The sequence below is a fragment of the Gallinula chloropus genome (assembly GCF_964237585.1).
Source record: "Gallinula chloropus genome assembly, chromosome: 1".
Lineage (NCBI taxonomy): Eukaryota > Metazoa > Chordata > Aves > Gruiformes > Rallidae > Gallinula > Gallinula chloropus.
In genome coordinates, this window is record NC_140085.1 from 62,575,237 (window position 1) to 62,599,341 (window position 24,105).

The window sequence follows — 24,105 nt, forward strand, 5'->3', positions numbered from 1 at the left end:
TACTGTACAATGAATAGGCCAGTCACAAAAATGTAAATACATTTTCAGGAAGCTTGGCATAGGGGGAGGAATCTGCAAAAATTGTTGTCCTTTTCTATATTCACATGTCTCCAACGTATGAGCAAGAAAAAATAACCTTCCTAAGATTTTACAGCAAAACAATAATTCTATTTACTTATTTATTTTAGAGCTGCCTTTTCAAGACTTTACTGTTATTCCAGAATAAAGGCAACTATATATCTTTTTTAAGAACCTGTCAAAGTGTATGAACTACCACATGGTAATCTCAGTGAACTTTACAGACTGAAGTTATGTAAATCATGGATGAAGTAATTTCTGAAGCGTCTGTGAAAAAAAGATAGGACCTTTTTTGTCTCATTCTGTGTGGGTAAAATTCCTGATTAAGGCACAGAACTCTTTCCAGATATTCAAAGCTCACGTGAACAATTAAAACCATGCATAAATCACTTAAAAGTCAATAATCACTGCATTATTACATGGTCTAAACCACACAGTTAAAGCACAAGCTGTGGCCTGTGCTTTATCATCGAGATGCAATGTATTTCTAAATCATGAAGCTGTAACAAATCAGTGGTAGCAATACTTAATATCTAGCACAGCACTCTGCGTGGTAAGAAAACGTTAACTCTCTATTTTTTTAACTCTAGGCAGGTAGACAGTTCTTCATGCTACAGCAACGTGTTACCCTTTACACCTTTAAATAATAACCTGAGAAGAAAAAGGTCTCCAGATTAGAAATTCATGTATTACATTACACTGACTGCTTCTTTCATTCAGCACAAACTGCTGCATAATTAGAGAGGAAATCAGAGTTGTGATATCTAAAATGCTTCCTTCCTCAGATGCTTGTGAGCCACTGTTGTGAAAGTCTTGACTATCCCCACAATACCAGGCTGCATGGTACACCTGCCCTGAATAAAGCTCTTTTTTCCTTTGGTGATTACTTTTGTCATAACAAAAGGATGTTTCCTTAAACAAACATACACAAACACCACCCCCTATCCAAACCAACAGCAGCAGTAATATTGATTTACATGTTATACTACTTCTTACCTTATCAGCTTTTAGTTTTCTCAGAAAGGATGGACTGTCATATCCCTTTGCCTGTCTTGCTTCCTGTAGGTGATTGATCATCCAAACATTTTTCCTCTGTTTTGCTAGATCAAGTGGTGATTCTCCCTGTCAGGAGCATAAAAGCGGGAAGCATACAGTTTAAAAATAAAATGCATTCAGAGCACTTTTGAAACAGAAGATTGGCAGGTGAAATGAATACATTTTACATCAGTTTAAGCTACATTCTGGCATACTTTTTGCTCTGCAGCTTACTTGACACCAAACATCAGTCACTCCTGTTGGTCTTTTTCACTCTCTCATAACTATACATCAGCGGACAAGTAGAATATTAAATGTGTGATCCTAAAAATACCTATGCCCTGACACAGCAACAATTATTGCCTTTGGCACAACACAGCTATGTCTTACTGCTCTATACACAGTCTGGTAGTCTGTAAGTGAAAGACTGTGTTCCCCCCTCAGCTATTGACAGGCAGCAGAAATCAAGCAAAGAGTAAGAACTTGTGACCCACTGGATCATGGAAACTCTCCCAGTCTAAAGTCTGACTTCTCAGTTAACTCTCTGCCTTTCTGGCAGAGTGAAGTTACTAATATCATGGAATGTTTCTGTAAGGAATTTCTTCCACAAGCTTAATGTTCTTAAAATTCATTTCAGCTGTTGAAGTCCTAGGAAGAAAATGGGAAAGAATAAACTGATTGCTCACGTCCAACTTATTCCAGAACCCTGAGCTTTTATGCTTAGCTTGTGCTTCATATACATTGGGTGCTAAGCCAGCAATAGTCCATGCTTTCTTCTTCCCTATGTTCAGAGAGGGCTGACAGACAAAGCAAAAGAGACAAAGAGAGAGAGACAGGGGCCAAAGGTGCCTAGCAAACTGGACTGACTTTACTGCTTTTTAAACATTTAGGAAGAGAGCTAAATGAAATTTATTGACTGTGTCTAAAATTATAGAGGAGGCAAGAGACAACCAATTGCAGGTACCTCCAGCTTCAGTTTTGCATTTGACTCCTCCTCTCTTCTACTGGAGTTAACTCCCCTCCTAAACAAACCATTCATGGAGGCTTGAAAAATGGCTGAATCCTCCATCGCTCGGCCCCCTCCTAAAAAAAAAGTGAGACAGGTACCAGAAACTGAAATTACCCAGAAAGGGCAATAATTACTATAGACAGAAGAGGTTTCAAAGATTAAAAAGTACAGTTAGCTATATCCCATAGAAAGGCATGGGAATGGGAATTGAGCACCTAACTGTTATTTCTGCCTTTGAAATCTTGCTCCAAATCTCTAAAAAGAGAGTAAATAGCACAGTTTACAGACTGTGAGGTGAAGTTTTTCGCTGCTTAACAGGATGTTGGCACTCCTGGGCGAGGAGCTTAACTAGCAAAATCAGTTAAAAAAGAATAACCTTTTGATTTGGCTTCAAAGTTATTTAGCCAAATGTTTAAGAAACAGATTAACTCCATCCTCAACAGAAATGCCTGAAATCAAACTACGGTGCTGGCTTCATCACAAATTTAACAGCATCTTGGGCTGCTAATACCTGGAAAATTCCAGAGATGCTGTTGTTTTAGTATCACTTTATATATCCAGAGCATACAGATTACCTGCGGACAAGCAATCCCCTCTGGGAGTTGATCTCCCAAGTAAATCCTGCAGTTGTCTTGGAGTCCAGCTGAGCATCCCTTCCACTAGAGGGCCATAAGACACCTAGGAACTGCCTCGATGAAAGGACTGAGGGAGCTTTAAGGAAGTCTTTGACTGTGCTTCTCATCACCTGGCCATTTTAATATTTTCCTTGTATTCACAGGGGTGGTGGATGGCTGACTTGCTTAGAAAAAAAAAATTAGCAGGGAACTTCACCTAATAACACACTTAGTTCACCTGCAAGCAATAAGGCTTCAGTAGCATGCATTTTAAATGTTTAGGTAGAAAGAATAATCTCTGTCATTACCATAGGGAACCTTACAGGTAGACTTCCACAGAGAAGCCTACAGATACACTGCACAATCAAGAAACTACATCTGAAGTCTACTCAAATATTAACAGAATTTTAAAAATAATCCTCCCCTAACCCATAAAAATTCTTTTCTGTCTTTATCACTTTTTAGTGAAAAAAAAGGAGCTTCATCTTACATTTAAATAAAATTTACAGGTTCCCCCTGGTCGTAGTGATAAGCTGACTCCTTGTGAAATCCTGCCCTCATCTGCCCAATCCATCTACTGGTACAGCAAGATAATTTCCTTAACAAAAAATCAACCAAACAGAAAACCACTCTACCCTGACTACTGAAAAGTAGCTTCCAACTCCAACTGTCATCTTTTTCTCAAAAAGGATAAAAGGAACTATCTTACTACCAAAAGAAAAGTGTTATTTTCTTGTACAGAGTAAAATAAAAGAGAATAAATAACACAAACAGGACAACCCCACTTCTTGCATCAGGCTTTATTCTAGAATAAGAGTGTTATCGTCCACATGTGGTCATGCAAAGTAAAGGAGCCCCTTGCTGAGATGGCCGGTCCCAATGCATTCCAAATCTAAGCACCTTTCTAACACAGACTGTTGTGAGCTGCTGACAACAAGGTGAATGCTCAACACCTAATGCTGCAGCTGCTTCATGACCTGAGAATGGTGATGGGCTTCCAGCCAGTGCATTTTACCGCTATTCTTGGCCAATGCCATGGGCTACCTGAGAAAAGGACTTCCCTGGAAAGTGCTGCAGACATCTGGAAGTGACTGCCTCAGAAAGAAGCCTTTCACTACTCCTTTTATTTGTGGGGAAACATGAGCCAGGCACTCTCACAACTGGTTTCTGGCTCAAAGATAACTTCTGCTGAACAGTCAAGGGAGAAGCATAAGAAATGAGTTTCTATACATCTATAAAACTCAACCAAATTCTTATGTTTCCTATATGTTTACTATCACCTAAATCAGCATCTGTTATAGAGGCACAGTCAGGATGGCAAACCTGCCACTGCTGGGGCCTTGGGCAACCTTGTGTAGATCCAGGCTGGAGCTTGGTGGCCCTGCCTGTGGCAGGGGGGCTGGAGCTCTATGATCCTTGGGGTCCCTTCCAACCCAGACCATTCTATGATTCTAAAGCCTTTGATCCTCTGAAGCTCCTAGAAACCTGGGAAGGCATGCAAGAAATAGAGACTCCACTGCAGAAGGCAGGTAGTGGTTAATGAAATCAGACACATGTCTACTGGCATAACTGGAAAGATATCATGATCCAGCAGGTTCAAAACCCTGTTTTTCTACAGACTGCTGCTGTCTGTCAATAAAGGAGACCGGGAACTGCTTCAGGCTAGCAGATACTTTTTCATTTGGCCAAACAGAAGAATTTTTATTATGGATTTTGTAAGAGTCCTGAAAGTCACTCTAATCACAGTCTACCAGGGAAGCAACATATGACACACCGATTTATTTTTTTCCTCCACAAAAACACCTTCATTTTTACCATTAGGTGGCATAGAAAAAAGGCTTTTTAATAGTTCATGAGAGGTGAGACTAAAAGCATAACTCATTCACATGACTGACCTTACAGACCAGGAATAATATATACACATCAGTACATGCAAGAGGTTAGTTGATTTCTTAAAACATGTAAAAAGCCATGTGATTTTTCTGATGAGCATTCATTCACAATCACCAGTATTTCTGATATTCTAAAGCAGGTGTAGGACCTAGAAAGCTACTAGCAAAATTTGACTGCACCCTTAGAAAGACTGTTCCATGCTGTTCAAGAAAACTGATGGCTCTGTGTGTGTGCATATATATATATATATATGTATATATATATATTCAGCATATTTCCATCACTTATCATCAAGCAAAATAGGCCCTGGCCATCTTATTTGGTAGGAAAAATGGTGAAAGATCCTATAAACTTAATTAAGTATTTAATATTTTATAAATGTAGATTTACAGCTGTATTTTCCAGTGTTAACCAATCTACACTCATTAAGTAGAAAAAACAAATATTTGAAGAGAAATTGAGTAGAGCATTTTTCTACAAGTGAATTGCTCTCTAACACCATAGAAGCAGCAGCCTGGGTGGTGAAGTGCATCTAATCCGATATACAGAATTAACCTGGAGGCAATGGAGAAGCCCACGTTCAACAGGCACACCTTCCACTGCTGGAGAAGCTCACAGGCTCCAAATCTACAGCATAAGTTCTGACAGTTGCATGGCTGGTCTAACATATGGTAGGTATGGCTCTGTTAGTGCTGAATTCAGCATTAACAGGTTCTGGAAGGGTAATCAGGCAACTTAATGTTTTGATGCAAAAATGAGCCAGTTTTCTAATTTTAAGCCTCCAACTTGCACACTGCCACTGGGAGATGTCCTAGAGCATTTGTCATCTCCCTGGAAGAGGACAGAAATGTCTCACATCTCACTCCAACAAACAGACAGGCAGTCACCCCAGAACTTCACTAGAAGACATTCAGTCACACTTCCATCTTGCATCCAAATGCAAACACGTCTTCACATGTGGAGTCTAATTGCACACCCCACTCCCATATGTCTGCACAGAGCCACTGGAAAGCTATTTCCATGAGTACTTCTGAAGGTGCAGATTTATCACAAGCTCTGTAATTTCTGCCTCAAACTGCTTACAGCAAAAACAGACCAAGTGTTTTACCTTTATGTTTTGAGCGTCAACATTAGCTCCAGCTTCTAAGAGAAGACTAATAACTGTAGTATTTCCTGCTAGCACAGCCCAGTGCAATGCTGTGTTTTTGTGATATTTGTCTCCAAGATTAACAGAAACATTAAAGGTAAGTAGTAATCGAGTTGGATCCACACTAGAAAAGAAAACTCTGGTTAGATCTACAGAAGATGAACTTCTTGTTAAGGAGTTCAATTTTTACAGAGCACATTGATCAGGTACACTATGCAATAAAAAAGTTACATTTTTTTTCTGCTGATTATGAACAGCTCCAATTCCCTGCCCACCAAAGAGCAACTACAATTCTGTTGCCTTTTAAAGGAGCTCAGTAAGACAGCTTGCTCTGGGATGTCATGAAACACAATGGTATGCAATTCTGTTTTGACATCTACCAAAACCTAACCGTATTAACAGATTTGTAAAAAGCATGCACATGACTTGCAGGTAACAACCAAAGTTCAAAACGGGTTATATTTCCACTTGCCATTCCAAAAGGTGAAGATAAACCGGGATGATAATGTTGATAACAGTAAGTATTCATAAAAGCTAGTCTATGTCCCTCTCCATAATCAATGGAGACAGGCTCTTTGGAGCAGGAATCTAGTTCAGACAGATTTGCTCTGTGGAAAAGTATCATTTTACACCAACATTTTCCAATCTTCTCCCAAGAAGAGTTACTTTGTACACTACAAGCTCCCATTAGTGAGTACTTCTGTGTAATATACCCTCTCTTGAAAAGGTCACTGCACTGGTTTCAGCTGGCATCAATTTAATCTTCTTCATAGTAGCTCCTATAGTGCTGTGTTTTGGGTTTGGGACCAAAACTGCGTTGATAACACACCTGTGTTCTACCTACTGCTGAGCAGTGCTTACACAAGGCCTTTTCTGCTTCTCACTGCACCAAATGAGGAGTCAAGGGGTGCACAAGAAGTTGGGAAGGGACACAGCCAGGACAGATGACCACAACTGACAAAGGAATATTCCATATCCTATGACATCATGATCAGCATACAAAGCCAGGGGGATATTCAGAGTTGTGGTGTCTGCCCACCCAAGTAATCACTGGGCGAGATGGAGCCCTGCTTTCCTGGAGATGTCTGACCACCTGCCTGCCCATGGGGAGGGGTGAATGAATCCCTTGTCTTGCTTTGCTTGCACATAATGGCTTTTGCTTTACCTATTGAACTATTTTTATCTTAACCCACAAGTTTTCTCACTGTTACGCTTCTGATTCTCTCATCATCCCACTGGGGGCAGGGGATTGCAAGTGAGCTCTATGGGGCTGAGTTGCCTACTGGAGTTAACTCACAACAATCATAAATGAAGAGAGTTGAAGTGTAGACTGTGCAAAGTACACTGAACAGTTAAACAAAACCAACTTTGTAAAAAACACAAAAGCAGTCACTGCTCTGTGGCACTCAGTTAACACTGAGACAGTCAAAACTGCAGTGAGATGTATTACCTATGTGTTCTGTAAGCAGCCCACATTAAAGGTGTCATTCCATTTTGATCCATCATATCCACATCCTAAAAAAGGAGAAGGAAAAAATAAAGTTGATGAGGTAAGTAAGTATGCTCGAGTTCCACCAGATAGGTTTGCAATGAGAAGCAGTATTTTAAGACTAACCAACATAATTGGAGAAAACCTGGCAAGTTTTTAGGATATAATAACACAGTAGTTAAAAAAATGAAAACAGACATAAATAACACCACTGCAAAAATACAACCATTCCAATCTATTTTCAAAACTAAGGAACAGTCATGCTGTAAAGTCTAGTCACTTCTATCTTACTATTAATCTTTCACATATAGATGGAGTAATATTGAACTCTACAGCAGGAGAAAATTAAATAATGCTCCAGTATTTAATAAAGTAGTTGATAAATTAACATAAATCCTACTGAATGCCAACTGCATCTATCTTTCCATTTACAAAGCAATTCCCCTTCATTCACACAGTTCCAAAGGTACTTACATACCTGGATATCAAGTTACCGAATGCAAGAAAGTTTTTAAGTTTAACAAAAGCCATTAATAAAAATAACCTGCACAGAAAAAAAAAAAAAACTAATCTATAATCAAGTGGTGACTACACTAATGGCTAACAACAAACTAAAGAACCCAAGCCCACATTATTGCACTTCATAGAACACAGCCCCTGAATGGCATAACAGCATCATCCAGGCAATCCTCTTCGGCCATCAGAAAGGATCTGATACCTACTGTGTTTTTCCTGTCATAGATCCCTGTCTCACTAACGTGGAAGTTGGCAATTCCTAAACACATTCAGAGGCAGATTAGAGTCTCAAGCACATTTGGGCAAGTTCCACAGACAACTACTAACTTAATTACTCTGCTTTCCTTAGAGGCGATAGCGCTATGCCAGCAATTCCTATGCTACACCACTCAGTCTTACTGGGAAGATCAGGTTGAAAGTGTTTCAGTGAAGTCTTTTGCTACAGAAACCACTGACAGAAAGCCAGAATATGGATGACACTGCTTTCTATCACCCTCAGAACTACCTTCTCCACTCCAGTATTCTGCCAAACGCCCAGCGCCCTATGATCCCCACTGGTGCTGCTAGCCTGACCCAGGCAGAAATCTTCCAGAAAATCAAAATCACTTCTTCCAAAGAATTGTTTTTAAAACATCCCTAGCCTGCAGATACCTTTATATCTCAGAGTTTTTACTCCAGGTAAAAACTGAGAAATGAAAACAAAAGGATTGATGGAAAGGAAGGAGAACCATTACTTAATTGTACTGTTTGTTCAGAAAAGAGTTACCTGCACTGGGACCAGGATACAAGCCTGGATGCCCTCAGTACCTGTATAGACTAGATCCTCCCACTGGCACCCTTTAACCTCCTGTTGTTGAGATCATGAAGAAAATTAGAAACACAGCCTAACCTCAAGGTCATTCAACCTTGAGAAGCATGGTTTTGATTCACACACCACACACAACATATTTTGAAGATGTCCTGGCTCTGGCCTCCCCAAACAGCCAGCACAGATGAGCTGAGTCAGCACAGATGAGCTGGGTCAGCCTGGGCTGTTTTCCAGACCACCTAACATCACTACCCCGTAAGCTGGGCTGGTCAGGGAGGGCGTGGGGCTCCTGGGTGCCTCCAGGACACTCTGAGTATGGCCGGGGCATTGGATCAGTCCTCACATTGGTGCAGTACTCCGTGGTATCACCAGGTGTGAGTGAAATTTGCCAGGGGTTGTTATTGTTCCCCTTTCATAGTGCTTTTGTCAGTAAACTCTCCTTACCCTAACCCACTTGGGCTCTGTCTCTTTCTCCTCTGTTAGTGAGAGCATGGTGTGTGGTGCTAAGCCACTGCCTGGGGCTGAACCACAACAGAAGATTGTACAAATTACTGTAACAAGAACAAACACTCTTTCATCTTTAGCTATTACAAAGAAAAGCTATTCTTCATGACCAATAGCAGGGACCCGATTGCTTGGAAGCAGGTAGAAAGATTCCTTCAGTGATTCCACCTGACATAACAAAACTACATTTTGCACACTAGGTGACAGCTAAAAGAAAAGAAAAATTCCATAAGCTCCAGATTATTTCCTGCACATAAATTACCTAGGCAGGCTACAGCTATTACATCAGGCTGCAACGTGGGCTGGGGCTGATCCTTTTTCAAAGGAACTGTAAAAAGAGGGAAAGAAACTAAGATTCCCTTGCACACTGTTTTATAAATGTAGCAAAGATGACGTACTAGGGAATAGCAGACACGTGCTGCTTCTTACCAAGGGGATGAGGCAAAAAAGTAAACCTTTAGTAGTGCATACATACTAACAGACTAATGTGGGGTGTGCCAATATTAACTTATTGCTTAACTCTCAGGGACTGTTCAATCTGATCATGCTCATGGGAACACCTATGCTCTTAGGACAACAGCATGAGATCTGCAAGAACCAAAGATTTCAACAATAAGTGATGCAATGATGAAAAATTGCTCAAGCTGCTGCCCTGTGTATGTATTTCAGGTGCGAGCTCCTTGGACCACAACTGGCTCAATTTTTGCTTGCTTCTGAATGAGAACGACTCTGATTCTGAAGAACATACACAAAGATAGCCAGACTTAATCCTGGGACACTAAAACAAGATTCCACAAAAAGCTGCTGGAGAAGTAAAAATACAGCAGAGAAAGAGCTTCCTGCATGGGAGGGAGCTGTAGTGCCTATTCTGCTGCTTAACACTACTTCCTGAAAGCAATACAGCTGACCAGGCAGGAATCTGAATAGCAGCTAGAGATCAGAGCAGCTTTTAGGCTTGCCAGGACATTTAACAAGCAATGGCCAAACCAGGCCTGTGATACCACACAGCCTTTTCAAAAGCACAAATAATATCAAGAGATTCCACGTAGAAATGCATTCAATTGTGGAAAGGCACCAGGAATTTGATCCTCTTCTGAACCATTGCAGGTTACTTCAGAGTGCAGACCTTCATAGACAGACCCACCGTGCCCTTATTCAGAATCCTACTCTCCATAAGGAGATCTCTTTCACGTGGACTGCTGAAAGGGAAACAGGCTTCTAAAAAGAGGACATATTTAAAAGCAAATAGTAAAAAAGATTTATCAGAAAAGAAGATATAAGGCTGAAAACATTTCTTAATTGAGGAAAGACTGGGAGCAGAGATTTTTGTAGGTTTCTTGTGGAACGAACAGAGTGCAGACCAACAGGCTGCTCATCGAGGAAAGTTAGCACACGACACTGGATCTACCTTGTTCTTTCAAACAACAACAGCTGTTCTTGGTACTTTAGTCCACCAAACACTGAGTTGATTTTGACAATCGTTGGGAAGAAACATGACTGGACTTAAAATTCTGTAAGTAATGTGCTGTATATTAGGTCTAGGCAATAAACACTCGATTCAGTGTCTTACACCGGCCTGAGTCTGGTGGAGGGAATGATCCTCAGTGCCAACAGAGGATCCCAGTCCTGAGAGTGCTTAAGAGCAGTGCTCAAGGACTGCAGCATAAAAATAACCACGGCTGCTGGTACCACACTGGCATCTCCCAACCTAGATGCCAACTACACCTAGGCCACAGCTCAGAAGGTGGCCCTTTGTGTAGCCCAAGACAGTACTTAACACATAAAATTGAAACTCTAAGAATAAAAAATACATACTTGAATTAGTGATAGTTAAACTATGAATGTGATGAGTATTAAATAGTTACACTATAATTTTAACTCCAAAGTTATTTTTACCCTACCAGCAACTTTACAGTTACTCATTATCTGTGACTGAGGCGATGCCACAGGATGAGAACACATTATTTAACCATCTGACATACCATACCCATATCTTAAGTCACTCTGGGGTGACACGTTTGCGTATGTGAGGCCTGATACACATTTGGCATTTTAAGTAGTCTAAGCACAGTGTCAAGCAGTCAAGTAGTACGAGCATCAATTCTGAACCATTTCAAGTGCCTTCAAGCTCTTCTCAGTTTTTCTTTCTTGCCTTTTCCTTTAAATAGCAACCTTACCTAAACCTGTACTGTGCCATGGATTCTGTTACTTGCTATCTGATTACAAAGTGTACTTGCCCCAGGCTTGGTTTTGACCCAGGCAACGTACTGATGCAAACAACATGAGCAAATATCGATGATGCAGCCAGGTACTAGTCTATGAAAAATGAGTACATGACTACATAAAAAACCAACAGGTACCAGACATTGCTGCCTCTTGGCTGAGCAGCACTTGCTGGCATGAAAGTGGGTTCACTTCCAACCAAGACCAACAAGTTCCTCCCTTACACCACACTCTTTAAGCCAGAGGGCTGCACTCAAGCCTCAGATGGGAAATTCTACTGTTGCCTGCTGCAGCCCAGGAGGGACTGAAGCTGGGTCCCAGCTCTGTCTCAAAAAGGGACAAGAAGCAATAAGGAGCAACTTCTTCATCCACCTGTCAGTTCTCTATACAGTTAAGAAAGCCAGCTCTCTTGTGGATCATGTAGGTCCACAAGGGCATTGGGATCAGAGCTAACAAAGCACAACAGCCTATGCTGACCTTTATTTTTACATTTCATTAGTTGTCATTCACCACACAGTATTACAATTAGATTCAGAACAATGACAAGACTACTTTTTGGTTATAAGAGAACCTGTTCTCTGCAATGGCAAAAGGCAAAAAAAATCTGCACATAGCAAGTATATAGGGTAAGCTCGTGTAAGTAAAAGCAGTTCAAGTTTCCCAACCCAAACCATGGCATCACAAAGGTGATGAGAAAAAAAAAAAAAGAATGACCTCATACGTCCTTATTAAAGGATTATCAAAAGAACCACCATGTATTTCCCACAGCTTCTACAGAAACCCTGTAGTTTTTGGAACTGTATGTAGTATAGCTAGAGAGCCATGAGTTTAGGGATTGCTATTAAAATGTATTGATATTACATTATTTTAAACATACAAATCAATACCTAATTTTTAAAGTTGAACTTTCTGAAGTGCTTCCAACTGTTAAAAGTAATTCAGACCAAAGGCATGGGAAGGTTACGAAAAATCATACTTGAAAACATTTGGGGGTTTTAACAAGAATTACCCTTTTAAAAACTACTGATAAAGAGAGCTCTTTCCAAGTTTTACATTTTAAAGCAAGTTTTGTGCATTTATGTGTATAAAAATGTAAACACATGAAGCTTCTTTTGGACTAAAGTATATGCTCAGATAAGTAGGAAAAGTCTGTGTATAAATGTTATGACAAACAAACATTTAGAGAGAGATTCCATAATCATGGTAGAGTATTTTAAAGGCCATTTATATTCATTAATGCTGTGCTTTAAATAAGCCTGCACACGTGTAACATTCACAAGAAATTTCTGGTAAGATAAAAACCACATACAATTATACATTTGTAAACAAAATACAAAACTTGTTCCTGAAAGAGCACTTCTCTCCAATCATTATCTCCTAGAAAACAGCAGTTACATATAATCAACCTATTCTTGTGTCTAGCTTACTCTCTGTCATACACTAAATGCTGTTTTACCAAACAGTTCTCAGATAAAAACTGGATACTGCATGGAGTAACAGTTTATTTTTTCTAAATGCATAGCCACAAATCATTTTCTGCAGCAATTTTTTTTTAAAAAAGTATTTCTCTGAAATATATTATTAGTTACTGTGATTTGTTTTACACAGACCAAACCAAATGACTTCACAGTCCCATTCTACCTGACTCGCTATTTGAAAGGATAAGCAGAAGGGTGAACAGCATCAGCAAGACTCTAAAAAAGAAAGGATTGCTTTGAATTTTCTATATGGTTTATAAAGTAAATACAATTTGTACTCCAGTCACATAACCAAGGATGAGTAAATCTGCAAATTGTAATGCAGGGTGAGTAGCAAAAAGGTGACCATGTTTCTGAGTATAGAGAGTGAATGATGGGAGGCAACGAGAATGGTAATGGATGCACATGCTATATACACTCTTTACAGATTTAGCAATAATGCAAGAAGCTAGCAAGATGGTTTGCTTTCCTGTTTTAGGGTGGGTTTTTTAAATTTACACACACATGCAATTAGTGACAGAAACAAGTAAGTTGTGGACTAAGGTGTAAAAAAAAAAAAGAGATGTGCTATATGACCTATGACAACACTTTGGCATTAGATTCTTCACCTGTGTATAAACTGATGACTCTGTGAAGAACTCCAAAATATTTGCTATCATTGTCACTGTTAAAATCTAAAGATTAAATTTATTAGAAATATATAATGTTAAATAAAATAACTGCTAGAATTTCCATATAGTACAAGAGACAGGTATGAATTCAAACCAAAGTATTCAGTGCTCTGTTAGAGGAAATTAAGTTCGCAGGGGGAACATCAACATTGTAATCTACAATCAAAGACACTGAACTATGTTTATGTTTAGTCAGGCAAATATTTTGCATTTCCCAAATGACAGGTATCGGTTCCAACTGTTTTCCTATCCTAACTTTGTTCAGAATCTATTTAAATAGATTAAAGTTTACCTGTCCCTTTGCTATCAGGTAAGCAACAATCGATGTGTGTCCAAACTGGGCAGCCAAATGAATACAGCTACATCCTTCTCCATCAATTAGCGACGGATCTGCCCCGTATTTCATCAGCTGTACCACCATGGATAAGTGACCCTGTCTAAATGTAACAAAAACCACAAAGAACTGAATAACTATATACAGAATTAAGTTTTAAAATATTCAAATACAACAAATATGTTTACCAGTTAGTTACATTAACAGAGCTTCTGCACTCGACTCACACTTTGAAAACAATTGTCATGATCTAATTCTGCAACTAAGCAAACTCATTCACAGATGAAATTCTATGCAGCCAATGGATGTATCACATGCAATTGGCTTAAGTGTGTTGTATACCCAAAGGCCTGTCAACAGAAACCCCAGGTTACTGGCTTAGAAATCCAGTCTACAGCGACTTCTTCCGATCCACACATGAAACACTATTTCAGCAGATGTCAAACTGGTTATACACTCTCATGTTTTGTGGGGAATATGGTTTAGCTTTCTACCATGAAAAAACAGTAATGAAATACAAATAGGAATGAAAAAAAATAGGAAAACTGAAGGGTTCTCCTTCCTCCACACTACATTAAAAACTTAGGCATCTTATGAGCACAGGCATATCCTTCCTGCTGATGTGGCACCTAACTATCAGCATGCAGTTCCTGACATGAGCAAAAAGACCTCTTCAGTCTGTCAGAAGCAGCTTTGGACAATGTTTGACAGAACAGCTATGAACACCAGGAAATCTAATCAAGCTTTTGTGCTACTAATACAAAACGTAGAGTATGATCTGTAACAAAAAGAAATACACAAGCTAAAATCTAAAACCTTTATCAGAGGCTAAAAAGCAAGTCCTCATCTTGAGCAAACAAATTATTTTGATACATTACATGTTCTGAGAACTAATCTTGCAAGTCTCCTTTGGCAGACTACAGTTAAAAATATTAGTATGGACAGGGTTCCTTTCCTGCCTATTTCTAGACAGTTGTCTGAAGAAGCAGCTACTATTTGAAAGTTGTCTTTAATTTTCCCAGCCATTCATCATTCTTGGACCATCTTCTACATCATAAATCTGATCTTTAAAAAAAGATCCACACATGTAATAGAACACTGCAAGGACAAAATCATCCCAAGCCCCATCTGCACAAGTGTTGCTGAACTTTGGAAGACTGACAAAACCAAGATCTCCAAATGACTATAGACTAGTTTTACTTTGTTCTTTTTCCTATCACAACAATCACCTGCCTCTACATCAGAAATAAGACAAAAACTGGGTTGTATGCTAAAAGCTTCTGAGGCTCAAACATACCAATTGACAGCGTGCCCAGTTATCAATAACCAAGCTAATTCTTGTGCAACACATGCCCAGAGAATACCAGCGATTTCATTAATCAATCAGCAGATTCCAAGCTAAGAAAAACCACAGAAAAGAAAATTCCAGAAGACTTTTCCCCACCTTGTTGCCCAGTGAAGTGGGGTAGAATTTAAATCTCCTCCAAGCTGATCAACGATAGCACCTTTTGATATGTAGTATCTGGAATAACAAAAATACTAAACATTATTGTTTGTCTTGGTTAAATATAAAGGACATAGAGTGAGCACACTTGATGTTACATGAAGCAGGCAGTTACAGACCAGATCAGAACCTTTCCTTGCCTTTATACAACCTTCCTTTTAAAAGGTCCTGCATATACATTCCACTTTTTGCTTTTCTGATTTGAGTTGGAAGAGCAGAGATGCCTCCTACAGTGTTTTAAACATGTCGATACTTCCTAGTTTGGTTCTAAGATAAAACAGAGTAATTTTTAAATCTATGTATATATATATATGTGTGTGTGTGTATGTACAAACTGTCCTACCACAGAAGTACTTAATAAAATAGATTCTTCTAAAATATTTAGGTGTTGCTGCATTAAAAAGAATTCTGAATTAATGGCAAAATATGCTGCTGGAAGACTAGCATATCAGGAGTTGGACTTGGTGATCCTTATGGGTCCCTTCCAAGTCAGTATATTCTAGGATTATATGATTTAGATAATTTTGGCTAAAATGGTAAAATTTTATATAATGCAACTTGCAGCATGTGTCGTCACTGGAATGGTCCTGCTGATGTCACTGGTCCAAGACATTTAAGTTACATGCTTAGCCAAGTACTAAGATTTTTGCATACTTCTCAACTGCTGTTAATCAAAGGACAAAAACATCTGAGTATTTAAAAAATACATCTAAATGATAGGCTAGAAATTATTTTCCCCCAAAGAACATCTATAAAAAGACAAGCTACCTGGAGGAGCAAAACAAGTTCCCCATATTTAACTGCAGCAATTCATAATTATAGTCACTCGTACAGTTTCTGTGAAATGTTTGTCTTGCTGGTTTATATCTGACACTAATCTGGAAATACTATTTTTCCTTTGTGAGAGAAAACGCACACTTTATAAAGAAATTCAGGTTTTTAAGAAACAGACCTTTTCAGAAGGCTTCTAGTTCTTCATTCACTACTACATAAGTAAAAAGTTATTACTAACAGACCTTTGAAAAATACTATCTAGCCACAGATTCTGAAATGCTTGCACGTTTCAAGCACCTGTGCCTGTAGACTTTTGATTTTCAAAATACCTGCCAGGTATATATGAATCCCACTCCCGCTCTCCCACCCATACAAACTGTCCTTCAAATCCTCAGCACTGAGTTTTGGCACCTCTATTTCCTACAAGTGTTTCCAGACATGGGAAGAAGAAAGGCAACAAACGGCACAATTTGAAAAACATTACTCTAAGTCACTACCTGCTTTTTCTTTAGTGCTTACTGATGCACCATGTGAAACTTCAGAAACAGCCCAAAAGTTCCCTTTAGGAACAGAAACTGGAAAAGGCATTAACTAACCATGTCCACTCTAAGAACACCTAAAGGAAAAGTCCTTTTATGCAGTTGCTGTAGAGCCGTCGGACACAACGCAGCACTTCAGCAGTCTTGCCAAAGTCATACAAACTCCTGTTCATGCAACAAACAAGACTTGCTCTGATGGATGCAGGACAGCCCACTCCACTGGTCTCCAGCACCAGAAGAGCAAAACTGCACCATCTCTTTGCTGAAGTTAAGCTTCTGGGATTCTCAATGAGAACCACCAAAGATTTTGTAAAAGTCCTGGCACCATGCAGGTGAAAAGATGAGACGTATGTAAGGGGCAATGAAATTCTGTTATTGTCAAGTGAAGCATCACATTTGAGAGAGACACGAAGAAGCTATTTAGTCCCCCCTTGGGATGGAGTTCCCATGGAAATCTTGTCTAGATAAAAGACAGCAGAGAGAAATTCACAGTCAATGCTTGGATCCATCTCACTGATGTGACAGCCACTCATGGGGAGGTGAGCATTAAACAGATTGTCGTCATTCAAACACTGGTCCCTGCAGAGACACAGAATATGTTCGGATTCCACTGAGCAGCAGCACTGCTTACTGGTAACTAAGTTTTATTTAGGAGGAAGAACTTGCAGTATGACAACTGTGAAAAGACAAGGCGTAGATCTCCTGCCAGATGGCACACTGAAATTACATTTTATGTTTCCTTAAGGGTGTTCTTAGACTACGCTGAGATATACTGCTGCATTTCAGCTTCAGTACACATAAACAATGAGATTTTTCTGCAAAATCAGACTGAAAAATTAATCTCCTTGTCTAGGCAGATCTTGCAGAAGCAATTTTGTGCCTGGTGGGAATGTCCCTGGAGAAAGGAGGAACTGGGCAACTACTCTGAGAGAGTCATCTAAGCTTCCACCCTAGAAGATGCCAAGTGTTCAGGTCCTATTTTAAGCAATCTCCTTACATTACAGCAAGCAGATCTGGTAAAGAGGTCAACTTAAGAAGAAAATACTTCCGATCGCCACATTAGGATCACTAAGTCTTGCCAGCCATTTGAAAACTACCCCAGCTCATATCCAGTGCTCGTGGAACCAAAGTGCATGCAGTCACTGTTGTTAGGGGGAGGAAAAGGAGAAGAGAAATCCTCGACTGGACAGAGTTCAATGCAGGGATTGGGGAAATGCGGTCAGTAAGTAACTGTAGATATAGAGATATAAGGCCAATTTTTCCAAAACAGAGTTGAAGACAAACCAACAGATCAGTGTCATGATGAAAAGAAAATTACATTATGGATGTCTGAGACTGACACACCCCAGATCTCAGAGAAATAAGACAAGGTCCCGTAGGTTTCCTTATAAAATATCAATGGACTTCATCAGTATCTACACTGAATATCAAATCTCACAACAAACAGCATGAGGATATACTAGAACCAAGAGCAGTCCAATTCTAAGCCAGCACTCTCCACAGATGAGCTAAGGTACCTTGTTGGGAAAGCCTTACATAGTCAATATGCAGCAAGGAAGGCACTGAGACCTGGGATCACGAAAGCAGACCGCTTACACTTAAGAGTCTACCTCTGAGATACCAAGCTCACTAGCCAACGTATTTAATGACAGTATCCACTGCACATAATGGGCAGAAATAGTGGAGACTGGGGAAAAATGTGATAGGATAAAACAGAAAGAAAAACGTGTAATAATTTAACTCTAAGCAAATAGAATAATCCAGCATCTCACAAAAGAGAGGGGGAGTGCACGATATTCTGGGTAGTACAAACTGAAATAAATCAAGACCTGCTAATGGCAGAGGAACGTAAAGTATAAAAGCTGCATCAGGAGGAATGAATTTTAGATACAGTTAAACATATTAGCAGATACACACACTCTAGTAAACAGCAGGAAGAAAATGCAATGCAGTATGTCACAGTGGCAGAGAGGCATCAAGCAGGAAACGAGATTTGATGTAGCACTGAGGAAAATAGAAGAGGCAGGCACATCAGATTTAAGAACACTCGATTGTCAGAGCTCAACCTAAAGAAATTGAAAGTTGGTACAATTAAAGCTATGTTGAATTAAAATTCTCAGAACAAGATTCCAGCACTCAAAGGTAGGCAGAGAGATCCCACTACCAAAGACCCAACTGGAAATTCAGAGAGAGAAGCACAGACTTCTATCGATCTGAATCTGGCATTTTGATTTTGAACCACCTCTATGTCCAATACAATTCCTATAGCAGGAACATGTTAGCAACGTGCTCGGAGAGGGGAAAAAAAAAAGGTAAAACACAACATGTAATGCTGGCACAGGGAAGTACTATCTTTCACAAATTTAACTTCAAAAGAGAACTAATAAGGAATTTAAAATTTGGTCCAATTTCACTTTGCGAGTTGTTTATTTTTTTAAAGAAAAAGTTGTGTAATACATAAAATGCTAGTGAACTATAGCAATAAGTCATGATCAAATACCACAGCATTAGATTCACTACACTGCAAAGCTACTAAAGAAACAATACATAAATTAGCACAGAAACATTATCTACAATATAGGTCTCTTTTTTCACATGCTTCATGATACCCTGATGTTCTTAAATGATGATAGTTGCCTCAGTGCCATGCACTTTTCAGACCTTACAAAGACCTATCAAATGAGATGGAATACCTGTAACACTAACACCTTCCAACAGCTCAAACAGGATGAACAATTCATTACACATAATCCATTGTGCATTCAAGATGGATAAAAAAAGTGAGCTTGAAATAGAACAGCTGCTTTCAGATGCTACAGTTTTCTTAAAGAAAAACAGCCACCTGAAAATTTTCATGTATTTCAGTTATTTCACAGCAATCTGTAAGATGCTAGCCATAAAGACCAGAACAACCTAGAAGGAAAATGGAAAGGAAGAAAACAATAGGGTCTAAAATGTTCTACCAAAAAAAAAAAAAAGGTTATTTAGGTAAAGGTCCTGCATCTTTTTTGCAAAAGGCTCTCTTTCAGTGTGCCAGAAAGCACATTGGTTATCTGTCTTACAATGAAAGGAAGATAGCAAATGCAGAATTATGGTTTCCATTATACCTTTCTACCCACAATAAAGACATGAAACCTGTTGTGCCCTCTCTTGTGCTTCATTAAAAAAAAAATAAATCAGAAACATTTAAGTATTTCACATTGGTTGGACCTTTGGAGATCATTTGGTCTAACCATCCCTGATCAAAGATCACATCATCCAGGACCATGTCCAGTTGGGTTTTAAATATCTCCAAGGACAGAGAGTTCAGAAGCTCTCTGGGCAAGCTGTGCCAGTGCTCAGTCACCTGCACAGTAAAATCAGTGTTTCCTGATCTGCAGATGGAATTTTGTGCATGTCTTTTGAATTTGTGCCTTCTGCCTCTTGCCTTGCCCCTGAGCACTAAATGAGAAAATCTGGCACTGGTCTCCTTTACTCCCTCCCAACACTGATTTGTAGACATTGATAAGTTTCCAGGTATATATATATATAAATATATATATATACACACTGTAAGGTATCCCAGGTGCTTATGTACATTGATAGATCTTCCTTGACAATGTTACATACATTGCCAAGAGAAACTTTCTCTTCTCTAGGCTAAGTTGTCCAAGATCTCACAGCCTCTCCTCATGTCAGATGTTCCAGTCCCTTAATCATCTTTGCAACCCTGCACTGGACTCACCCCAATACAGTCCATATCATTCCTGCAAAGGGAACCCATAATTTCACACAGATGTTCAGCTTCAATAGTTGAGTAGAGTGGAAAGATCATCTCCCTCAGCATGCTGGCAGTGTTTTTCTTAATGAGACCACTGATCTTTTTGCCACAAGGCTGCATTTCTGGTTCAGAGCCAGCTTCCTGTCCACCAGGATCCCACGGTCCTTTACATCAGATCTAAATCTTCCTTTACCCATCTTTATCTATTTTATCTTCTTAAACCTAACTGCATCAGGACACAGAAAGTCCTTTAAAAGCAAGATGAGAAATATGAACCTGAGATCTTCTAGAAACTCAAGATTTGCTCTGATGAAGGTGCTGGTGATAGATACACATGGGGAGAAGGTGGTTACATGTTTTACATTTACTAGTATGTGCAAGTACACACATTCATTGATAAGAACTGTTTTGAAAAGTGGAGTGATTGAACATGTACAGTTTATGTCAAATATTCTAGCAACCTGCTGATTCAATAGTATTTTGTGCATTTAGACTTAATTGCAAGTACGTAAGTCATCTTTGTGTTACTGGTAGAGAAAAAAAACACAATAAAAACATGTTCTGCACACACTCATGATTCATAAAACAGCAAGTACTAAGAATTAACCCCTCAGGATTTAAATTCTCCATGTTCTGAAAGATAATAACAGGTTATAAAACATAGTCTCAAATATTATGCTCCATATTTTATAAACTGAAAAGCAAAAAAATACCCCTAATCCCACTGCTACCACTATAAATATTTTATTACTTGGAAGGAGAGGTCTTGCAATGTTACCTTTTCAAGAGCTGTGTTTTTAAAAGCAAAGAACTTAAGTTAGAACATCTTGAAATGCTGAATGAATTAGGAATTGCTCCTTGCATCGTATTTATCTTGCTTATTCACAAAAATTCACTACAACCTAGCATCAAACTTCCCTTCGAGAAAAGAAGAGATTTGGCATGGCAACAAGTATTACCACAGCATAAAGAAATCACACATACAGCTGAAGGTCCACAGGTTTCTCTCATCTGGGAAGTGTTTCAGCTTCACTTCTGGACATGTACAGGCTTTATTTCTGATAACTGTGTCATTAAAACAGCGTTGCCAAAAGATAAATATCTTCTAACTTCTTCCCCCTCCCCCAAATTTCAAAACCAAAAATTGACATTTTAGGAGACTTACAATTTTTTAACACCTTTAAAATATAAACCAACATTTTTAAGGACATGATTAGTTTATGTGTAACTTAAGTGTAATACATACTTCACCAGGTCTATCCTGTTGTTGATTGCAGCCCAGTGAAGAAGCGTTACGTTTTCTTTGTCTGGCTGTCGTACATCATAACCCGCTTCCACCAGCTCTCTACACCGTTCATATATTCCATACCTTGAGGAAGAAAATAAGGGTGTTTTTTTTTAAAGCTGTTACCTGTGATAAAAATGCATTTGACAAACACCACACTTATGGTCACAATACAAGAGCTTCAACAGAAGAGAAATGAAGAAGCTTTCAGGTTCTGTATGATTAGAGATCTCTTAAAATAAGCACTTCCCATTGGCAGAAGTTGTATTAACCAAATCAGGATTCTACAGAAAACCTGTCTGTGCAGCAAACTATATAGCAGAGCAAGGTGAAATATAGGTCAGCATTATACCAAGTATAAATAAAACTCTCCTCTTCCCAAGGACTCCACTACATTTCTTTCTCCCATCTCTGTTCTCCTTCCTTTCCACTTCTTGAAGATCAAAAGTGCTTAGCCAACTAATATGACAGTATCTTCCTAAAATTAGGCAAATGACAGGATCATCAGGTCAATTACAAACACTAACAGAGCTCAAGCACTTTCTATTTTTTCTCAGACAACAAATAGCAATTTTCCTGGTACAAGTTAGTACCATTCTCTGCCTTTATACCACATCAAAATTCTGTGCTTTAGTATGAAATTAATTCTTTCAAGGTGACCATTAAATGTGAGCTACTTTCATTTGAAAAAGAAACACCTCTGCATACATTTTGGAAGTTGAAACAATTCAGGAAGCATCAACATCACTTAGGGATCTAATGCAGCACTAACTCCAACACGATTTAGTGTTCGTGCTGATGGTTACACTGGTTTACCACCTATTTTTAGCAGCACTAAAAGCAACGCAGAGAGGCAACTGAAGATTAAATTTCTATGTCTGTACTGGGAATTCTCAAGTCTCAAGGAGGAGACTGATGTGTAGGCACACTCTGAAATCAAGATCAATGCCTTGTGACATCTGATTTCTGCTACAGCAGAATAGCGTCTCAAAGCTGGAATTTAAGTAATTTTTCTTATGCTGCTTCTATGTTCTACTTTCTCCAGAAAAGACAGGCTTAGACAGCTCAAGGCCTCTTTGCCACTTCATCAGCTTGTATAACTGATGCCAAGACCTTTTTTTCAGGGTAGTTGCTACTCTTACTTTTTCTTTCATGTATTTGAGTGGATCCTAAATCTGAAAACCACTCCCATAGAGAAGCCTCCAATGACTGAAACCAACAAACCTTTCCAAGCTTATCACAGGCTTGAAGCACATAAACTAGTTGGACACTATCAAAAAAGAAGTACTAGACATAACAGCCTACCTAGATCATGTTGTCTCCAGTTTCTTTGGAAAGTTGCACTTGGTATTATGAAAAATGCTAGAAATTGATATCACCCTTAGAATCGTTCCAAACATTACAAAAGACCAGAACAAAGACTATTGGGCGCAGTACATACCAACTGGCAACAAGCCTGCAAAATCTGGTCCCTCAGACTGCATAAAAAATAAGTCATGAATAATTTGACAACAAAGTTTTGTTTTTAACCAGCTCAGGGGGAAAGAAGAGATTTGGTTTATGAAGTCTTACAAATATGCAACCTGCTAGACCAGGCACATAGACACACGTAACTGCCAGGAAAACTGGTAAGGTTTTTAAGTCTGGCCAACTTTCCATGGCCCAGCCTAGATGAGAAGCGGGGCCTCACGAGTGCCCATTCAAATGGTTTAACATGTACTATTGCCAACTTGCCAGCTGAAAGGGCCACTCAGACAGGTTAGGACTGCTCAAGACAGACCAGTCAAGACCAAGGAGCAAGCAGAGACAGTAGAACAGATGAGGGGAGGTAGGACTTCTGAAAGCAAGACAGCAAATTCTGATCTCACTGCAGTAAAGTACCACGCTAGCATACTGCAACATGTGGAGGCAACCTGGAAGCAAGTCTTACAGAACAGCAAAACCCCCTTTTGTTAACGAGCTGTTCTACTCCAGTCAGCTATTACAACCCTTCCTACTGCAGACCAGCCTGCTGCCTTCATTTAAATGACTAACTCAAACCATAATGTAAGAAATTATTGACCTACAGCCCTGCTATTAGGTTTAACAGTCACCAGATAAAAAAAAACTGTAGTGCCTAAGGCTGAATTTAGCTGACTCTCATCCTTCTTAAATAAGTAGTACTACATAACAAGCAGGAATTAGGTTAGTAAAACATTCTAAGTTACCAGAAAGATACAAAGAACACAATAATGCTAGGTTTTAGAAAGTGTAAGAGGCAACCACATAAACCTTTCATGCAATGGATTAGGATTTTCTTTACTGGCTTTGGCTGGGATAGAGTTACTTTTCTCCATAGTAACTCCTATGAGGCTATGTTTTGGATTTGTGAGCATAATACATCAATACTTTAGCTACTGCTGAGCAGTGATTACACAGAACCAAGGCCTTTCCTGTTCTGCTCA

The 24,105-nt window shown here is 39.2% G+C and overlaps 1 protein-coding gene across 1 annotated transcript in view; it reads right to left on the reverse strand.

Annotated features, from left to right (window-relative positions):
* The window catches only part of ZDHHC17 (zDHHC palmitoyltransferase 17), a gene marked incomplete at its 5' end in the record, with an annotated part of 75,724 nt that overhangs the window by 24,279 nt on the left and 27,340 nt on the right, over positions 1–24,105 (reverse strand). Inside the window, 6 exon segments of the mRNA XM_084279135.1 lie at positions 1,075–1,200; positions 5,738–5,900; positions 7,227–7,291; positions 13,758–13,902; positions 15,244–15,321; positions 21,623–21,745. Coding sequence (XP_084135261.1) covers positions 1,075–1,200; positions 5,738–5,900; positions 7,227–7,291; positions 13,758–13,902; positions 15,244–15,321; positions 21,623–21,745 — 700 coding nt within the window.